The sequence below is a fragment of the Engraulis encrasicolus genome, chromosome 18 (assembly GCF_034702125.1).
Source record: "Engraulis encrasicolus isolate BLACKSEA-1 chromosome 18, IST_EnEncr_1.0, whole genome shotgun sequence".
NCBI classification, from domain to species: domain Eukaryota; kingdom Metazoa; phylum Chordata; class Actinopteri; order Clupeiformes; family Engraulidae; genus Engraulis; species Engraulis encrasicolus.
The window spans coordinates 3,661,573-3,680,159 of NC_085874.1; the positions used below are offsets into that span (position 1 = coordinate 3,661,573).

At 41.7% G+C, this 18,587-nt stretch overlaps 1 protein-coding gene and 1 long non-coding RNA gene across 2 annotated transcripts in view; one reads left to right on the top strand and one right to left on the bottom strand.

Moving 5' to 3' along the window:
- The window catches only part of LOC134468900 (cation channel sperm-associated auxiliary subunit delta-like), a 45,892-nt gene that overhangs the window by 12,305 nt on the left and 15,000 nt on the right, over positions 1-18,587 (top strand). The window contains exons 6-9 of the mRNA XM_063222829.1: positions 17,897-18,011; positions 18,115-18,182; positions 18,270-18,395; positions 18,483-18,578. Of these exons, the coding sequence (XP_063078899.1) occupies positions 17,897-18,011; positions 18,115-18,182; positions 18,270-18,395; positions 18,483-18,578 (405 nt within the window). The remainder of the gene's footprint in view (positions 1-17,896; positions 18,012-18,114; positions 18,183-18,269; positions 18,396-18,482; positions 18,579-18,587) is intronic.
- Positions 14,521-16,704, bottom strand: LOC134468901 (uncharacterized). Its single transcript, XR_010038914.1, has 3 exons — positions 16,240-16,704; positions 15,397-15,423; positions 14,521-14,800 (listed from the first exon to the last, which is right to left on the bottom strand). It is a non-coding gene; the product is annotated as an uncharacterized LOC134468901 (long non-coding RNA).

Consider the following 18,587-nt stretch of genomic DNA (forward strand, 5'->3'; position numbering starts at 1 on the left):
TGCCCCCAACCCATCCATATTCAGGTCACCCAAACATCCATACACCCCTTCTATGTGTAGACCCCCCCCCCCACACACACACACACACACTAATACCACACACACACACACACACACACACACACACACACACACACACACACACACACACACACACTTCAAAGGTTTCCATTTAATGTAATGCTTCATATAAGTATTTCCAAACTTTTTTGCACTGTTGCTTTTTGTTATTGTCTTCATCCATTCATAAAGTGATGCTGCTACAGGGTTTTTCCAATGTTTTAAAATATATTAAACAAAACAGGGAACAAAAACATGCCAACCTAATGGGTATCTTACCTTTTCCGTATTGTGAAGGATGATGCATAACTGAGGTGTGAGATCAATTGTAACTCTGCACACCGTATTAATAAATGTTTCTATCTCCATCCAAACCTGGTTAACTGCTGGACAGTCCCAAAAAAACATGTATTACAGTTTTTCTGATTGATTAAGTTCAATTTTCGCAACTTTGGCTGCTTTTGCAAAACTCTGCACACAACTACAAGAACTTCACACCAATCTAGCAAAGCACTGTAGATACATTGCAAAATCAAACTAACATTTTTGTGTCAAATCATTCACACAAACTGTCATTTTAATGAACACGCCCAGACTGCAACTACACACAAATGGTATAAATGATACACACATTTTGTTTTTGCTTTCCTTAGCACAATGTAAATCAATTTTACACAACCCTTTTGTCATGAATATGTTTGATATGAAAACGGAATCAGACGTCAATCATGGATGTTTACTTTCATTTACCAAAACAAACCAAAAAGTTTTTTTTTTTTCAATTCAAAACACAAAAAAATCAATACAATGTTTAGGCCTATTTACATTTACCAAAACAAACTAAAAAGATTTTTTCTTTACATCAAAACACAAGTCAAGAAAACTCAATACAATGAAATACTACTGAAATCAAAAGGAATTTGCTGGACATCCCTACGCCTTGCTGGATCCGGCCACAAGATTTCATCTACATCACACGCTACTGTATATTTTCCAGTGCAAGACAGCGGGGAGAGTATCGCCTTGCATGCTGTATCCAGCCTGACATGCTGCCTGGCCAATGTCCCCCCATGCCTCCTCCATTGCCTGTAGCAGGGCCATGCCTTGATGAGGATTACGCTCATACACCCTCCATCGGCAGGCAGAGAAGAACTCCTCAATGGCATTTAGGAAAGGAGAGTAAGGTGGGAGATTGAGTATTCTGAAATTTGGATGATCCTCACACCAGTTACGGACTGAAAGTGACCTGTGAAAGCTGACATTGTCCCATATGATTATGTATCTGGTCTGCTGTGGTTGACGTGCATCTGTACTTTTAGCTAGTTGAGGAATCTAATGATGAGGTCTGTGTTGTACAGGCCCAGTGTGAAATGTATAAAGTATGAAAGGACTTTACATACCGGTTCTCGGTGTGAAATGTAATTATTATGCTTGCTACAGTGTAGCGGCTCAGATTGGGTTGAACCCTTTCTCCAGCTTCCCTGTAGCTCATGCCAGTATTCCCTTTCTAACATCGCCATGTGATCTTATTTTCAACAACTGTGATCTGCTATGCTGTGTGTCATAAATAAACCATTTTGGCCATTAGGAACTAACCGGAGCTAACGCGGCTAACGGAAATATCACGATACTACAGACGAACTTGGCAACTTGTGTACAAATTCAGAGCACTAAACAATCGTTTGGAAACAGGTCTTCAAAAACGTTATATTTATCAAAATGTTTAATGCCTTGTGAATTATTAAATGGGAAGTGTTTTAGTGGAGCCCAAACTCAGCAAATGACCAAAAGAATGGATGTGTGACTAGGCGACTTCTTCCACATCAACAAAGATGCGTCACCTAGCAAGCTAGTGGGCTGGAGATGTATTTATTGTAGTGAAAGCGCATGGAATTTTTCTAAACAACGTGCATGCTTTATTATTATTATTTAAGAATCGATTCTTGGCGTCATGAATCGATGCAGTCTATCGTGAAAACAAGAATCGCAATGCATCGATATGACGATGCATTTGCACACCCCTAATTCCGATAAAAAGATTTAAACTTCTGATGCAATATCTCGACTTTTATGGGCTAGTGTCAGATGACGGAAGTAACATCTGCGCAGTTTTAGCAGCAGAAAAGCTATTCGGCTTGTGTTGATAATAATTATCTCCTGGACTATTTACAAACTTCCAAATGCTTCGTTGTGTGAGTACAGATCATATCTGTACTACTGTCGAAGTTTGGTGTCACGACATGTGATTTTTGTGGGGTAAGTTTGGAGATAGTGCCCGGGATCCATATGCGCTTGTGCTAAGCTATCCGGAATAAACATCAAATAACTCGGAAACTCTGCTGATGTAAGCCCAAGCCAGAAAACACTTTGGGTGGACTACTGGATGGATGTCTCGGTTCAAATGGCATTAGGGTGAATCTACTCCGAACCGAAAACTTTCACGAAAAGTTGTCCAAAGTTCTTATCATTCTGACTCACCAAACATTATATCTCGCTCTAGCTCAGTTATGTTCTCTTAGCTAATTGCTTATATTTTAGTACAGGCATGAAAATCCCTCACCTTTCGGCGAAATTCGCCGTTTTGAAATCAAAATGGGTCATTTCTGTGAATTGTGTAGATCCGAGGAGAACATTTTTAGGGGGGGGGGTCGAGCGAGGAGAAAAGTGCCAACTTACTGCATCATTGTGTAGCGCTCTACCGCAGAAAACTTCATACAGTTTCAGGAGAGATTCCACAATGACGTTTGACCAGTCACCGCATTTGTTGCTGTCGGCACAGCCACTAACGTGAACGACCTCAATCTTAGTCCCGCCCTTCATATTTCTCTTTGAAAACGCAATTTGAAACAGGTGCTGCTTTGGTGGCTGGCGTGGTTGTAGCAAATATCTTTCTTAGTTCTAGAACATCTCTGATTATAAGAAAATGCCCAAACGATCTGTCACAGATACACGTTTCCCAGACAGGTAAGCTATTTGAGATCATGATTCTTGTTATGAGAACACCAGGACGCAAGCATTTCGATGACAAGTGAGTGGATGTAGTTAGCCACAATGGTTAAGCTGATTTTCCTAATAATTTGAAACCGCATTTGCCCTGCCCACGTGAAAAAGTATTTATTCTCAAAAGAGCTCCGTTAATGAAAGCTTGGGTAGGCCTACGGCACGTTTTCCTGACGGCTATTTTAACGGGTCTGTGCGCTACGAAATGGGGAAAGTATCTAGTAGGCACTACGGGGAAGAAGCGCATACAGGCTACCGAAGCATCCAACATCATGCTTCGAATCATATGCTGCGGCTTCGTATAGCACGCACGAGAGAGAGGGAGAGAGAGAAAGAGGTTTTGACACGGGACAAATTGTTATAGGAATCATGCCAAGTTTTTTGTAATCCCTTGGTAGCCTACATCTAAATGACATATTAAAAATCTACCGATTTATATTTAGTGGAACACGGTCAAATAGTTTTTTTCACGGTCAAAGTTGGAGCTTTCCTATTTTTTTTTCATAGGGAAACAGATATACTAGGTGAATGGACTAAAATGTGAGTAGTTTGGATACAGTTTCAGTAGTTTATCCAAACTGTGACAAAGATTTTTTTTTTTGTATTAAGTTGTCTGAAATATGATGATTAACTGTTCAAACGAGATCACAACCAGGCAATCGTTGAGGGGACATTGGATAGTGAGGAGGGGTGCTTATGCCATTGGGGGGCATTAGTCTATTTTATTTATTTTTAAGGGGGGCACTGGCAGGGTTTTGATGAGGTCAATGGGGTGTTAGGAAGCGTATGATGAGGTCAAGGGGGATTTTTTTTTTTTTAAAGGCTGAGAACCAAAACCCATTTTATCTATCTATCTATCTATCTATCTATCTATCTATCTATCTATCTATCTATCTATCTATCTATCTATCTATCTATCTATCTATCTATCTATCTATCTATCTATCTGCCTGCCCCCCTCATCAGACATGACAGCATGACAATCATGAAGTAACTAAGATGGTTGGCAGTTTTTCTTATGTTCACTGTCCCTGGGTCGCTACAGTATGGTCAAAATTCATAATTTAAAGACGGTTTTAGCTACATTTTCTCCCATGGGAGACCATGCCCCCAGACCCCCCTAGTATGACTCTTATACAACACTGTCCCCCCAAAAATGCCACTGCACACTACACCTGCGTGCGCACCGCTGCAGCACACGCGCTGCTCCGTGCCACGGCGCCACGACGTACCTTTCTCACCTTTTTCACCCCTGACCCGTTTTCATGCCTGTTAGTAGCTCACTGACAGGTAAATTAGACATGCACGCCCACGCTCACACACACACTGGACTGCGACTAACCAGATGAAGGCTGCGCCCTTCCTGAATGGGGCACCTAAGTCTCCACCCCTTCCGGGCGGCTTATGGGGCTGGCAACGCACAAACTTTTGACTGGGCTGTAATGGACTGATCAAAGCTATTTTCCGATCCACCTCGCATTTCCCCGTCGATCATACATATGCTGTGCCTCAGAATTAACAACAACCAATGGTGTGCTTGTTGACTTCACTTGGCAAGCGATTTTTGAGTTGTGTGTGTGTGCAAAAATATACAATTATTTGGACTACACAACAGACGTCGCATGTCCGACGTGCAGCCACTTAAGCCGCAGTGCAGCGGTAGGGTTGGCTGTGCCTCGGTTCACGTCAGATATGCGAGGCGCACGTGTAGTCTCTAACACAGTTTTGCACAAAAGCTAAAATAACGTTTCTTGTGTGTCGAAAATGAGTGGTCTTACGACGCAAATCCAAACCTTTCAAATTCACTGTCATCATATGTGAAATCCGGAGCACATGCCAAACGGGATGAGGATTTAGCTTGACTCGCTCCATTAACTCTCATTCAAAATTTTGAGAGCTCCAGCTCCATGGATCGGAAGTAGAAGGGCGTGACTTAGATGCCCCATTCTGATTTGTTAAAACCTCAATATGGGGCGCAGACAGACAGAACCCAAGTAGACTTTCAGAGTTGCATGTTTTTTCCCCCCAAAAAAGGCTGGTCGCACCGGTGAAAAATTAGGGCGCATGTGTGACCATATTGGTTGCACTCTAGAGACCTGCAGTGTACAAAATATCCATGAATGTGTATAGTTTTTTTAGGAGTGTGTTCATCATTTGGAAATTGTATGTACAGCAGTGAGTTGTGTTGTACAGTCAGGGTTTCCCTCAGCACTATTTATTGCTAAGGCGGCCACCTTGACAATAAACAACTACCACCTTGTCTAACAAAGATTCTGGGAGAAACACTGACAGTTCTGCAAAAAGAGTGTTGTGCAATGGTTGGGTACTTTTTGCAAACTGTGCTTTATAACATTGCAAACTCAGTGCAAATCAGTTTTTGTGCTTATGGTTTTGCTACATTGGTGAAATGTTTGTGTATTTGTGTGAAGAGTTCAACAAAAACAGCCAAAGTTACAACAAAATGTGCTTTAGTGAACTGAAAAGACTGTAATGTATCTTCCTCTGTAAGGCGTTTTATACACCCGCCATAGGGGCTTGAAGACTCAAAAATCTGAATAGCTAAGCGGATTAATTTTTCAGGAGAATCATTCACTTTGGTATAAAAGTATGACATTTGGCACAGATAGTCTTTAAGGGTCACTTTTGAGAGAAAAAAAGCGCTGGCCATGCAAAAAATCAATATGGCGGCCATTTTTGAAGATGCACTCCTCTACTATTATTGTGTATTAATTAGCGTAAAAACCATTTAAAAACATGACATTTTACTGAAATACTCTCTAAGGGTCACTTTTTTTAGGGAAATAAATGCTGGCCTAGTCTAGTCTAGTCTACATGGCAGCCATTTTTCAAGACGGCCGCCTCTGCTACTAATGGTTAGTGTAAAAGCCACAAACTTTGGTATAAAGACATGGAATTTGGCAGAAATGCTCTCTAAGGGTCACTTTTTAGGAAAAAAAACACTGGCCATGCAAAAATTCAATATGTGGGCCATTTTTAAAGATGGTCCCTATGCCTACTAAATGGTTAGTGTAAAAAATGTTTACTTAAATATAAAAACCTGAAATGTGGTTAAAAAAAACTGTGAGGGCCACTGTTTTTGAAAAAGGCCCTGGCCACCTAAAAATTCTATATGTCTGCGTTTTCTCAAGATGGCCAGAATTGCTACGAAATGGTTGGTTTAAAAGTCGTTTATATGGAATAAAAAGATGAAAGATGCCATAAATAGTCTTTGAGGGCCACTGTTTTGGAAAAAGGTACTGGGCACACAAAAATTCAATATGTCAGCAATTTTTCAAGACCAATTTTTCAACAAGATCACAGAGAACAGCTCACTCTGGTGGCAGCTATTGCCCAAGGCTACGAGTAGGGCTGTTCGATATTGGGAAATATCAATATCACAATATTTACAAGAGATATTTTAAAGACAAACCCCTATGAGGGTCCTTTTTTTGTAAATCTTTTTAGATGTGTCTCAGCATCTCTATAAGAGGGTCTGTCCGTCCGCTGTCTGTCCGTCCGTCCGTCCGTCTGAAACGCATTCCTTCAATTGTTCCTTCCTGTGTCCACAAGGCGGCAGAGTTGGCATTTTGGCCTGGAGCGAATGCGTGCAATCCAAAACGTCTATGATATGTTACCAAACCGGCAAGGCTAAGCGGATTGGGTTGTGAGACAATATGTTACCAAACCGGCAAGGCTAAGCGGATTGGGTTGTGAGACAGACAACTGAGGGGGCATTACATTCTCGGCATTGTTTTGCATTTGGACAGTGGGAGGCAACTTCGTTCCGTCTCCACAGCACACCAACACCACTGTGAGTGTCACTTATTCACCGTCTTTATCGCCTTATGAGACACTTCGGCCCATGAGTTGGCTATGTCAAACGTGAAGGGAGCTTTATCATGTTGTGTATGATAGTGTCGCGTTGTGCTCAGCTATTTTGGTTCGTCAGAAACTCGCCGATATGAACGATTTAGAAGTCGGCAGGCAATTTTTGACACAGATGTTCGTACTCGGATGGAGGGGCGTTTGCATTGCAACGCTCCACGACATGGAACCGTAATTAGTTGACAGACCTCGACCCGCAGCGCATACAACTCTTCCTCTAAACCTGTAACCTTAGCAATTTTTCTTTCACAACCTTCAAATCTCCTCCGCTTTTCTCCAGTCCACAAACTCAGGCTCAGGAGTGTGTATGTACGAGCCTCCCTTTTAATATTACGGTGTTCACTCGTTTTCTGCTGGCGGGCGCGTGGACCTCACTGGTGCTTTCCATTGCGCTTAGAGAGAGCACGGGAGCGAACGCCTCTTTTGATTCGTAATTGCTTTGCAGTCGTTTGAATTTGGTAAACTCTGGCACTGAAGCTGACTGCTTTGTGCCCTGACGTAAAGGTTGGAACTGGCATAGAGGGACGCATCTGGGACTTCCGGTTTGGCGCATGGAGGAATAGGTCGCAAACCGGGACTGCTCTGTTGAATTCACCTAAAATTACTCAAAGATCCTATCATAATCCGACAACTGTCAGTGTTTCTCATGAGTGAAACAGGGAACATGAGTAAAAGTGCAAAAAAGAAGCCTAAGGACGCGGAACAACAAGTTAAGGACTCGAAGGGCGCAAACGCTGCTAAGCAGTCCCAACCTGACATGGCAACTAGCAAGCTAACCCTGGTAGACATCGAAAGATTGCTAACATCCACGGAGGAATGCATCGTGAATAAACTGTCGGCACAACTCTCTGCCAATCGGGCCAGCATCGAGGAACACCAAGACTCTATCCAACAGCTAGAGACTTCTGTGACAGATATACAGGAAAGACTAGAACTACTGGAAGCGAAATATGCCGTGCTGGAAAAGGATAACGAGGTGCTGAGAGAGAAGGTTGATGATTTAGAGAACAGATCTAGGCGCAATAATGTCCGCATAATTGGGCTTCCTGAAAAAGTTGAGGGGAAACAACCCACAGCATTTGTTGATACGCTGCTGAGAGAAGTTTTTGGACAAGAAACTTTCCCTACACCAATGATCGCAGAGAGGGCCCATCGTATTGCGATCACCAAAACCAACCCCAACGACAACAGACCTCGCCCCTTCATCATGAGAATCCATCACTTTCAGACGAAGGAGCGCATCTTAACACTGGCGAGAGAGACCGGCTCCATCTACTTTCGTGGAACCCAGATCCACTTCTTCCCAGATTTCAGCGCTGAAACATCCAGGAAGAGAGCTGCCTTTTTTCCAGTGAAGGCGCAATTAAAGGACGCGGGGATCGGCTACCGAATGCTGTTCCCTGCCAAACTTCAAGTCACGGAGGGAGATGGGAAGAAGCACGTCTTTCAGACGGTAGATGACGCAACTCGCTTTGCCAAACGATTCCAAGCCAGCGTGACCGAAGAACCGCCTTTAGAGGATTCTGAATAGACCCCAAATGGTCTGACTATGCGTGAGTAATATGCCTTCCTGCAAATTCTAACTCAAGCGAACTCTCAGGTACTTTTTTGGACACTTTTCATTTTTTTTCTAATTAAGAGGGGGGAAATAGTGACGCTTCTTCCCCCCCCTGGCAATATAGGCTACGGCCCTTTGTTGTACTTTGGGTAACGTTTGATTTGATTGACAGTTCACAGCGTTGGTGTTCCAGTAGCCTATTCCTTAGTTGATCATTCTCAGATGTAACTTTGTGGGGTTTCTTTTCTCTCCTTTATGCCAAGGGAAGGCATACACTGCAAAAAATATAAATATAAATGTTTCGCCTATTAGAGTGCAATTGGATATTTTCTGAACCATGTTTTTTTTGTTGTTGTTTATTTCCATTTTTGTGTTCCTTCTTAAATGTCTCCATTGTGCACTGACAATTCTTTTTTTTAAATCTTAGACATACATTAACAGAGTATAGAGTTTAAGTATAAGAATAGGTAGAACACACTTCAGGTGTTTTTTGATAGAAAGAGTTTTTCAGCTTAGCCTCAAATGTTTGTCTTATTTACTTGTGTATTTTGTTATCCCTTTTATTCCCCCCCCCTCCCCCCCCCACTCTCATCTATGGTTCCCACAATTCCAGGTCTCTCTTCAGCCCCTAAAAACACATGACTCTTAGAATTCATAAACCTCAACCTATCCAGTGTGTCTCACTTAATGTTAAAGGTGTGAATAATCCACTAAAAAGACAGAAGATATTGTCTTATATCTCCCATCTCAAAACAGACATTGCATTTCTACAGGAAACCCATTTAAAGGCAGACTCCATAAACTATCTTAAAAGGAGGTGGGTAGGTCAGTTGTATCATTCTAAGTTTGACACCAAGGCCAGGGGGACAGCGATCTTAATCCATAAGGATATCACATTTCAAGCAGAAAAAGTTATCAGTGATCCTAATGGAAGGTATGTTATTGTAGTAGGACAATTATTCTCTCTTCCTGTTATCCTTGTGAATGTATATGCTCCAAATTTTGATGACAATATTTTTTTCTCCAAACTATTTTCTGCCATACCAACCCATAATAATTATCACTTATTGATAGGAGGTGATTTTAATTGCTGTCTTAGCACTTTGCTTGACAGATCTTCACCAAGGCCACAACCTCTCTCTAAATCAGCCAAGGTTATCAATGATTTCTGCATACAGATGGGTTTATCTGACATATGGAGATTTCATCACCCCAATAAAAAAGCATTTTCTTTTTTCTCGAGAGTCCATCACACATACACTCGCATAGACTACTTTTTGGTTGATAATAGACTGACTGGGAGCACACATTCTTGCCAATATCACACAATCTCTATCTCTGACCATGGTGCACTATCTTTTCAGCTTAACTTAGCCAATACTTTTAGGCCTGCATATCATTGGAAAATAAACTCACTGCTGCTGTCTGATGACGACTTTACTGATTTCATTACTTCACAAATTAAATTTTTCTTCGCTACCAACAGCACTCCAGATGTGTCCCATTCAACACTATGGGAGACTTTGAAGGCCTACTTGAGAGGACAAATAATTGAATTTTCATCTAGAATTAAGAAAATCAGAATGGCCAAAATTAAAGACATTTCTCAGGCACTGGCCAAAATAGATGAGCAACACGCGTCATCCCCATCTTCGGCTCTGTATAAAGAAAGATTGCGTTTGCAAACCGAATATGATATTGTGACCACAGACAAAGCTGCACACCAGATTACTAAAGCCTGTTTTAATATTTATGAATCTGGTGATAAGGCTGGAAAACTTTTAGCACGACAAGCACGGCAGGCGGCAGCATCAAGACTTATCCCTAAGGTCCAGGACCAAACTGGTGGGATAGTGACAAATCATGCAGAGATCAATCATACCTTTAAACAATATTACTGTGAATTATATCACTCTGAACACACAACAAATACCCCAAATTTTGAAACATTCTTTGACAAACTTTCTTTCCCTTCTGTCCCCACTGAACTGAATACATCTCTGGGCGATGAAATATCAAGCATAGAAATCATGCAAGCCATTAAAACTCTAAAAAACAATAAAACTCCAGGGCCGGACGGCTTTATCTCAGAATTTTATAAAAAGTTTGCCCAGGAACTAGCTCCATACCTTAAAAACATGCTCAATGAATCTTTGTCCCATGGAAATCTCCCCCCCACTCTGAGACAAGCCGCAATTACACTTATTCTAAAAAAAGGCAAGGACCCTCTTCAATGCGGTTCATACCGTCCCATCTCTTTACTGAATGTAGACTATAAAATTCTTTCCAAAATACTCTCTGCGAGAATGGAAAAACTACTACCACACATAATATCAAGAGATCAGACAGGCTTTATTTTAGATAGGCATCCTAGTTCAAACTTAAGGAGACTATTAAATATTGTACACTCACCTTCAGCATCTAGACCTGAGACAGTAATCTCACTTGACGCAGAAAAAGCGTATGACCGTGTAGAATGGAGCTACCTGTTTTCTGCGCTCAAGCAATTTGGATTTAACGAAGGTTTCATATCCTGGGTGAAACTGCTATATGCGGATCCTCTGGCTGGCGTCATCACTAATGGCCTCCAGTCAGAATACTTTCCACTGAGCAGAGGCACCCGTCAAGGTTGCCCACTATCCCCTCTCCTTTTTACCATAGCCATAGAACCATTAGCTATTGCCCTCAGGCAATCTGAAGACTTTTCAGGAATAGTACGTGGAGAGATGACTCACAAGCTTTCTCTATATGCTGACGATTTACTCTTATATACATCTGACCCTATAACCTCTGTGCCTTCAATTGTCCATACTTTAGATCAATTTGGGAAAATATCTGGGTACAAAATAAATACTCAGAAGAGTGAGATGTTCCCCCTTAATGAAGCAGCCAATCAAATAACACACTCTCAATTTCCCTTCAAAGTAGTTAAGAAAGGATTTAAATACCTAGGAATAGAAATTACCACTTCATTCCCCCTAATGTTTACAAAGAATTTTGGCGTCCTCTTTGAAAAATGCAAACAAGACATGGTGAGATGGTCCACCCTGCCTCTTTCTATAACTGGTCGTATCAATCTCATCAAAATGATAGTCTTACCCAAATTTCTTTACCTCTTTCAAAACATCCCCATAATGATAAGAAAAAAATTCTTTAAAACGTTGGAACAATGCATATCCTCCTTTATTTGGAATGGCAAATCACATAGGATAAATAGACGATCACTGGAGAGACCAAAGGGATTAGCTGGCCTAGCCTTACCTAATTTTATATACTATTATTGGGCTTGCAACATTCAAAAAATGCTATTCTGGAAAGAAGACTATCATCCGGAGCACAGTGAGGCTTGGTTACATCTTGAATCCTCAAACTGCTCAATCCATCTTGGCTCTGTGATCTCTACATCAGCCCCTCCAACCCCGCTCACTCGCTTTTTTTCCAACCCAGTGGTCCTTAATTCAGTTAAAATCTGGTCACAATTCACAACACATTTCAAGTTAAAGACAATGTCAATTCATTCACCAATTACTAACAACTATAGTTTCCCACCCTCTATCCTGGACTCATCTTTTACAATCTGGAGGACAAATGGCATTGTTTCTCTTTCAAATCTCTTCTCTCAAGGTACATTTTGTTCATTCTCTCAGCTATCTGAAAAGTTTGACCTGCCAAAGTCTCACTTTTTTAGATATCTCCAGATACGACACTTTGTGCAAAAAAATATTCCTTCATTTCCACAACTTCCACCCATCAACACTATTGATAATATTCTCTCTCTGTCCCCACAAGGAAAAGGATTGATTTCAAGACTTTATGGTATCATTAACAATATATCTCCCCATTCATTGCAAGAAGTTAGGCAATTATGGGAAAAGGACCTTGGACAAGAAATGCGAGAAGACCAATGGGAAGCAGCTCTAGACTTAGTACATACCTCTTCCCCCTGTGCCAGACATAGTCTAATTCAACTCAAAATTATCCTGAGAGTGCATTGGACCTAGCCTGGCTCTCGCGAGACCCCGAGTGCTTCGTGCATCTTCGTTACACTTCGTGAGCTCGCACAGGGGTCTGGTTCAGCCTTGTCGAGCCCGAAGTCCTCGAGTAGAAAATAAACGTGCCCCGACCATTGGATAATGTCAATGTCAATCATCGTGGAGTGAGGTGACGGGTATGACGTAGCATCTTGCGCGACAACACTGTAGTGCTGCTAGCACACCCCACAGTCAGTGGCTAGCACAACAACGGCGGCCTGCATATTGTATGAACTCCGCGATTTCAAGTGTTATCAAAACTACCAAACATTCATTATTTGAAAGAGGAACAGAAAACAAGGAATTAGTTGGTGGCAAGAACGTTCTCGCTCTTCTTCCAATGATCCACTGAAGGAGAATGAGCAGAGCTCAGCGATGTTCAGTCCTCAACTGTTTACAAGACCAACTTTAAGTGGGGATTTTAGTCGAGAGGTCCATGCCACATATAAATGGTGAGTGAAAACCTCTTGGTTGTTTCTAACGTGTTTTTGATGTGTGTGAAACAATGACTGACATGGTAGGCTACAACTGTGAATGCCCCCATAGTGCCGGTAATTCAATATTGTACAAGCCTCATTTCCAGACCTCGCATGCTATGGTGACTGAGTGCTGTTGATCATAATAGTATGCCAAGCACATTCAGACCAATTTGTTTATGCTAAGTTCGTGTTAAATTAAATGTACTATCCCCGTGATCGCTGCCAATGCAGCATGTCCCAAAACGTCGGCATGTGAGAGATGGAATGTTTATTTCACGACGACATTCTGACTTCAAACTCACCAGGATGGCTTCCCCACAGACCTATACATATTGATATAGGTCTGTGGGCTTCCCCTTTTCACTTTCTGCCCTAGTTGTTAACCTGTTTCGATGGTAAAGACTAAAGTAATCACAGATTTTGCATGGTTAAGAGACCTACTTCGTGTGGAAACAGAATTTACACAAGAGGGTACTGGAATAAAAACAGGGTGAGGCCTGTCACTCACCAGCTACTGGCAAGGACCCCAAGTCTCCCTTTCGGTCAGCAGTAAATTTAAAACTAAGTAATAGTAGCCTACTGCTGTTCAGGTCTTAGCCTTAAATAGGTATGAATTAAAATGCAGATACTAGGCCTATAGAGTCTTTAGAATTACAGTTGCCTTGTTTGCCGATTCTATTTTAACATTGTGTGTTGTTTTCAGGTAGGCAAGTCATGGCGTTGGCAGCGTCTGCTGGGATTGTCATCACAGACCGGGTCATCCAGCTGCTACACATGTACAGTGGAAATTGAATTAGGCTCTTCCCTCACTTGTACTGTTGTAAACCATCAAATGAACACTCTAGGTAGACAAGACAGTGAGTTCAGTAATGGCTGGCGAAGAGCATGCGCACCACAAGTTTGGAGCCAGCCAGGTCATACGTGTTGCACCTACCACAATTCCATTTCTTTGGTCTTCTGTGTTGAGCCTGTTTCAAAATGCGCCTGTACAACCACATGTGTATAGAATCTACACTACACTACCCCACCAAGATCTATACATTACTGAAGAGTTGGAAATGTTATCATGGTCTGCTGACAGCTGTACAGAACATGTGTACTTAAATACCAGATGTGCCACTTTCATTAACGAGACTGTCTGCTCTGGGTTTGGGACAAAGCCTAATGAGGCAGCAGTCAACAACAGTCCTTACATTTGACATCAGTTACAAAACAACCTATGGTTTTAAGGTACTTCATGCTACTGGTTGTGAGCGAGGCTTTTTGTGACCGACTCTCCCTAATGACAGATTCATAGACATAATGGAACATGTAACACAGCATTAGTTCAGAATCTAACCATCATCCATTAGGAACAAAGAAGTGGAATCTTGTCACAATATCGAATCGAATATTGAACAAATGGTGTAAATAATGGTGTACACAAGTAATTGGAACATATGTAAATACAATTTTATTGTGAAAAGAAAACGCTGTCTATTTTTTTTCAATGTACAGTAATGAAAGGGTAAATAATGACAAATAAGATATCAATTTATATATACACATTCTTTTTTCTTTTAAATATTGGTTACTGGCAATGCAAGAAACATAGCTTACAAAATGTAGCGTTCTTGGTGTTAGGTGATGTATTGTACAAAATGAAAACCCAAATGGTGACGCACTCCTGAAATGTTGCAAGTTCTTTAAGGAAAATGCCTTGAAATCTTGTTTTAATATTTTGAAAGGCATGGAATCTGTGAGGGGATGTGCTGGGTCCTCTATGCTGTCGTTTCTTCATACACCTCCTGGCGTCAGACACAGACAAAGGAAGTATAGAAGTATATTAGACAAACATTTCAGAAGGTTATGTGTGACAATTGTGGCTACATACAAGGTTTTGAACAAAAACAACACTGGAATTGATTGCAACACATTTTAAAATATTTCTAGGTGACTTAAAGTTCATTAACAACAGTGTATGCTACTTACTCTGTGTACAGAGTATTTTCCACCCACATTTTGCATTACTGCCCTTGTACATCACTTTGATCAAAAGCGTCTGTCAACTGTAATGTTATGAGGAGTACAGTCTCTTGAGAAATTAATGTAGGTTTAGGTGGATAGTGGTGCAGGACAGCACATATACTTTTCAGTTACTCTTACTAAGAATTCAAACCTGTAACATTGGATACCTTCCGAGGGCACAGGTACAGGTGAGGTCAGCAAGGGTCCTATTTACCTTGATAATAGGTTCTCAGTCATTTCACATCCCCACCCCGATGAAAAAAAACTAATTGTTTACACAAATGGGTTTTACACCCCTTAACAATACGGCTTTGCTTGCTTCAGTAATGTACTCTTTGCCTCTGACCTAGCAATGGATGTAATAAATCAGACATACCTTATATAACCGTGGGTCTTGGGTCACCTAATAATGGAGAGAGAGAGAGAAAAGACATCACCATTGATCAATTAACAATGGCACAGCGTGTGTGTGTGTGTGTGTGTGTGTGTGTGTGTGTGTGTGTGTGTCCCAGCTTATGACGGTGAGCACGATTAACTTTGGGTCGTCCGATCAACTAGGGATGGTCACCTACAACTTATCGAAGTGCTTAGCACACTCACGAATCGACTATTTGAATTGACCACAGCTGAAGTGTTTGAGAATACAATCGCGCACAATAACAACGGCAAAAGTGCGACGGCATGCTCCTCTCGTCGAACCGTAATGCAGTTTCCAAAGTGTATAATAGAACTCAAGACGCCCCATCCTGTATCGTCTGACGTGAACAGCTCTTTATGCCATCCAAGTTAATCAGACCCGAAGTTAATCGTGCACACCGGGAGTAGTTAATGCAATCCTGGTGTATATTTCTCTCATGGTAGGATATACAAAACGTATGGGACTGTAAACGGTTTACTGTATTATCATAGGTAAATTGGCATGCCTAACGGTGACCAGAACACAACCAATAATGCTAGTAGCAACTGCATGCTGTTGAGGCTGCATTGTTTTCATATGGCTGGCAATTTTGTCTGAATAACATTTTATCGCTGGTCAATCATTTTCAGCGAAATACACATACTTGATTAAGTTTTATTCATCAATATATGTCACATTGGTTGTGCAGGCAAGACGTCCATTTTGTCTGCAATATGTATCACCCCGTCAGAAACGGACAAACCCATGCCCATGATGTGTTCACTAAAAGAAAATATAGCCATTTCAAGACATCTAACTTACCATATCTTTGTTGTGATTTATCTGATGCAAACGATGCTGGCACCAAATGAGTAGGCGGTCCTCCTCCATTGGTGCTAGGGGCTGGTAGCATGTAACCTGGCTCTCACGCAGATGGATTGTCAGCTAGCATGCCGCTGTTTGGACCCTGCAGAGTACTCGTGCACTATGTCGGATTGCCAACCAAAATCCACTGATGCCTTGTGTGTTTTGTAACCGTCAGTGGTCTGATGTCGGACACAGGTGGCATACCACAGGCGGCTTGCCGTTCAAACGCCAGCAATGATCCACTATACACATGCTAGCTGGGCTGGAACTACTGTCAACATGCTAACTGCTCTGTTGTGGCTTCTATCTCGCGTCGCTGAAAACTACGTCACGGGCCGCTTCGATGTGACTGGTTGAAGTAGTACGTCACTGTCTCCAATCACGTTCGAGCTTTTTTTGAATACACCCACGGGCTAGAACAGCAAGGTTACCATCATAATTCCAGATGGATGACAATCCATCTGAGTGAGAGCCAGGTTACATTGGACCAAAGCCAAGCTGGCAAAGATATTTCCCAATATGGATTCCTCCTGTCCTCGTTGTCAAAATCAACCTGCTGATCTCTTCCATATGTTCTGGTCTTGTCCACTCTTGCAAGCCTTTTGGACAGACATTTTTAATGCATACTCTGTGATGAGTGGCACCACAATCCCTCCAAATCCAATTTGTGCAATTTTTGGTTTCACTGACGAAACAAGATCGATTAAGAGTGACTTTTATATTGTCATAGCCTTTACATCTCTCCTGGCGAGGCGGCAGATACTCCTACAATGGAAGGAGCAAAGGCCCCCGACATTTAGGAAGTGGATTAGTGACACAATGTCCTTAAAATTGGAAAAAATACGCTATACGCTGAAGGGATCTATTCAGCGATTTGAGAGAACCTGGAATACTTTCCTTACATATTATGACAGCATACAAGAACCAATTCATGAACAATAGATGACACCCCCCCCCCCTTTTTTTCCCTTTCTTCCCTCTCTCCCCTCTGTGTGTGTGTGTGTGTGTGCGCGCGCGCACGTGCGTGTGCGCCTGTGTATGTTCATATTACTTATAACTCAATCACTGTCTATAGGCTAGCTGAGGGTGGGTAAATGGGTGGGAGTTTGGGGAGGGTTGTTCACTGAGTGCATTGCACAATTGTAATTATACTGTGTTTTTTTCTGAAGAAAATCAATAAAAACTGTTACAAGAGAAGAGGGACGCATCTGTTGTCCGCCTGTCGGCCTTGTTTTTACCTTATGGGGAGTCGCTATCTTATAGATAGAGCGACAGACACAGACAGACAAGAAAGCACGCCAAGCCTACACACTACCGTTTCAACAAGGTTCAACGCGCAGAGGGGTGTACACCATGGCTGGATTGTAAGGCACAGGGCATTTGCCCAGAGGACTGTTGAGGTTTTTTTGCCTGTTCCTCCCCTTAATGTAGTGGTATCAGTCCTCACTACAAAGCTTTTTAATATTTTGCAAAGATAACGGATGTCTTTGATCAGTAACTAGAATCATTTTGAGTGATGACGAAGCATACTATCTTGTTGAAACAAAGTTGAGGATTAAATGTGCTGAGGTTAACATATTGTTTGCATCTCATCTTGTATTGCATCTCTCAGGACGGACTTGTCACATCTGCTGCATTCATAAACACTGCAGGAGGGAGTCACTATATATTCGTTATTGATGGCTGGGCTTGGTTGAGACTATATGGACAATGGTTTCCGTGTCAAGGTTCTTATGTTTAACTCTCAACACATGCTTGATTTAAATATACACCAGTATGGCGTTTTGGTGGTTTTGCTACAGATGTTCACTTAACTTTTTTTTAATCTAGGAGTCACAAACACAGTCAGTCACGTTACAACCGAACAGTGCTGCCTTAGTATCGACAGTCATTGTCAGGTAAATACAAGTCCTTGGTTTTAGTTATTTTCCGAAGTGGAGGGGAAAATTGCACAGATAATAACCTGCATTGTCATTCATTTGCAGTCAATATCCGGTGCCGTTGTACTTTATCAGAGGGGAGTATCTGATAAGCAGGTAATATTTTTTTCAACCAATTGGGGACTCCGTTTTACTCCACTTGCTCCGGGTCTACCATACATTGCATCAAAGGTTTGAATGGGTTCCTTTTATTTAATTTTAATAATAATTTTGATGTTTGCTCAGCTTACTACATATGAATGCTGTTGATATTTTCAGGGAATAGTTGGAGCGATATACATAATGGGAATGTCATTAAATATTGTGATGGCTGTGGTGGAAATCGGTGATTACACGCTCGGACGGCCGGACAGAGTAATTTTT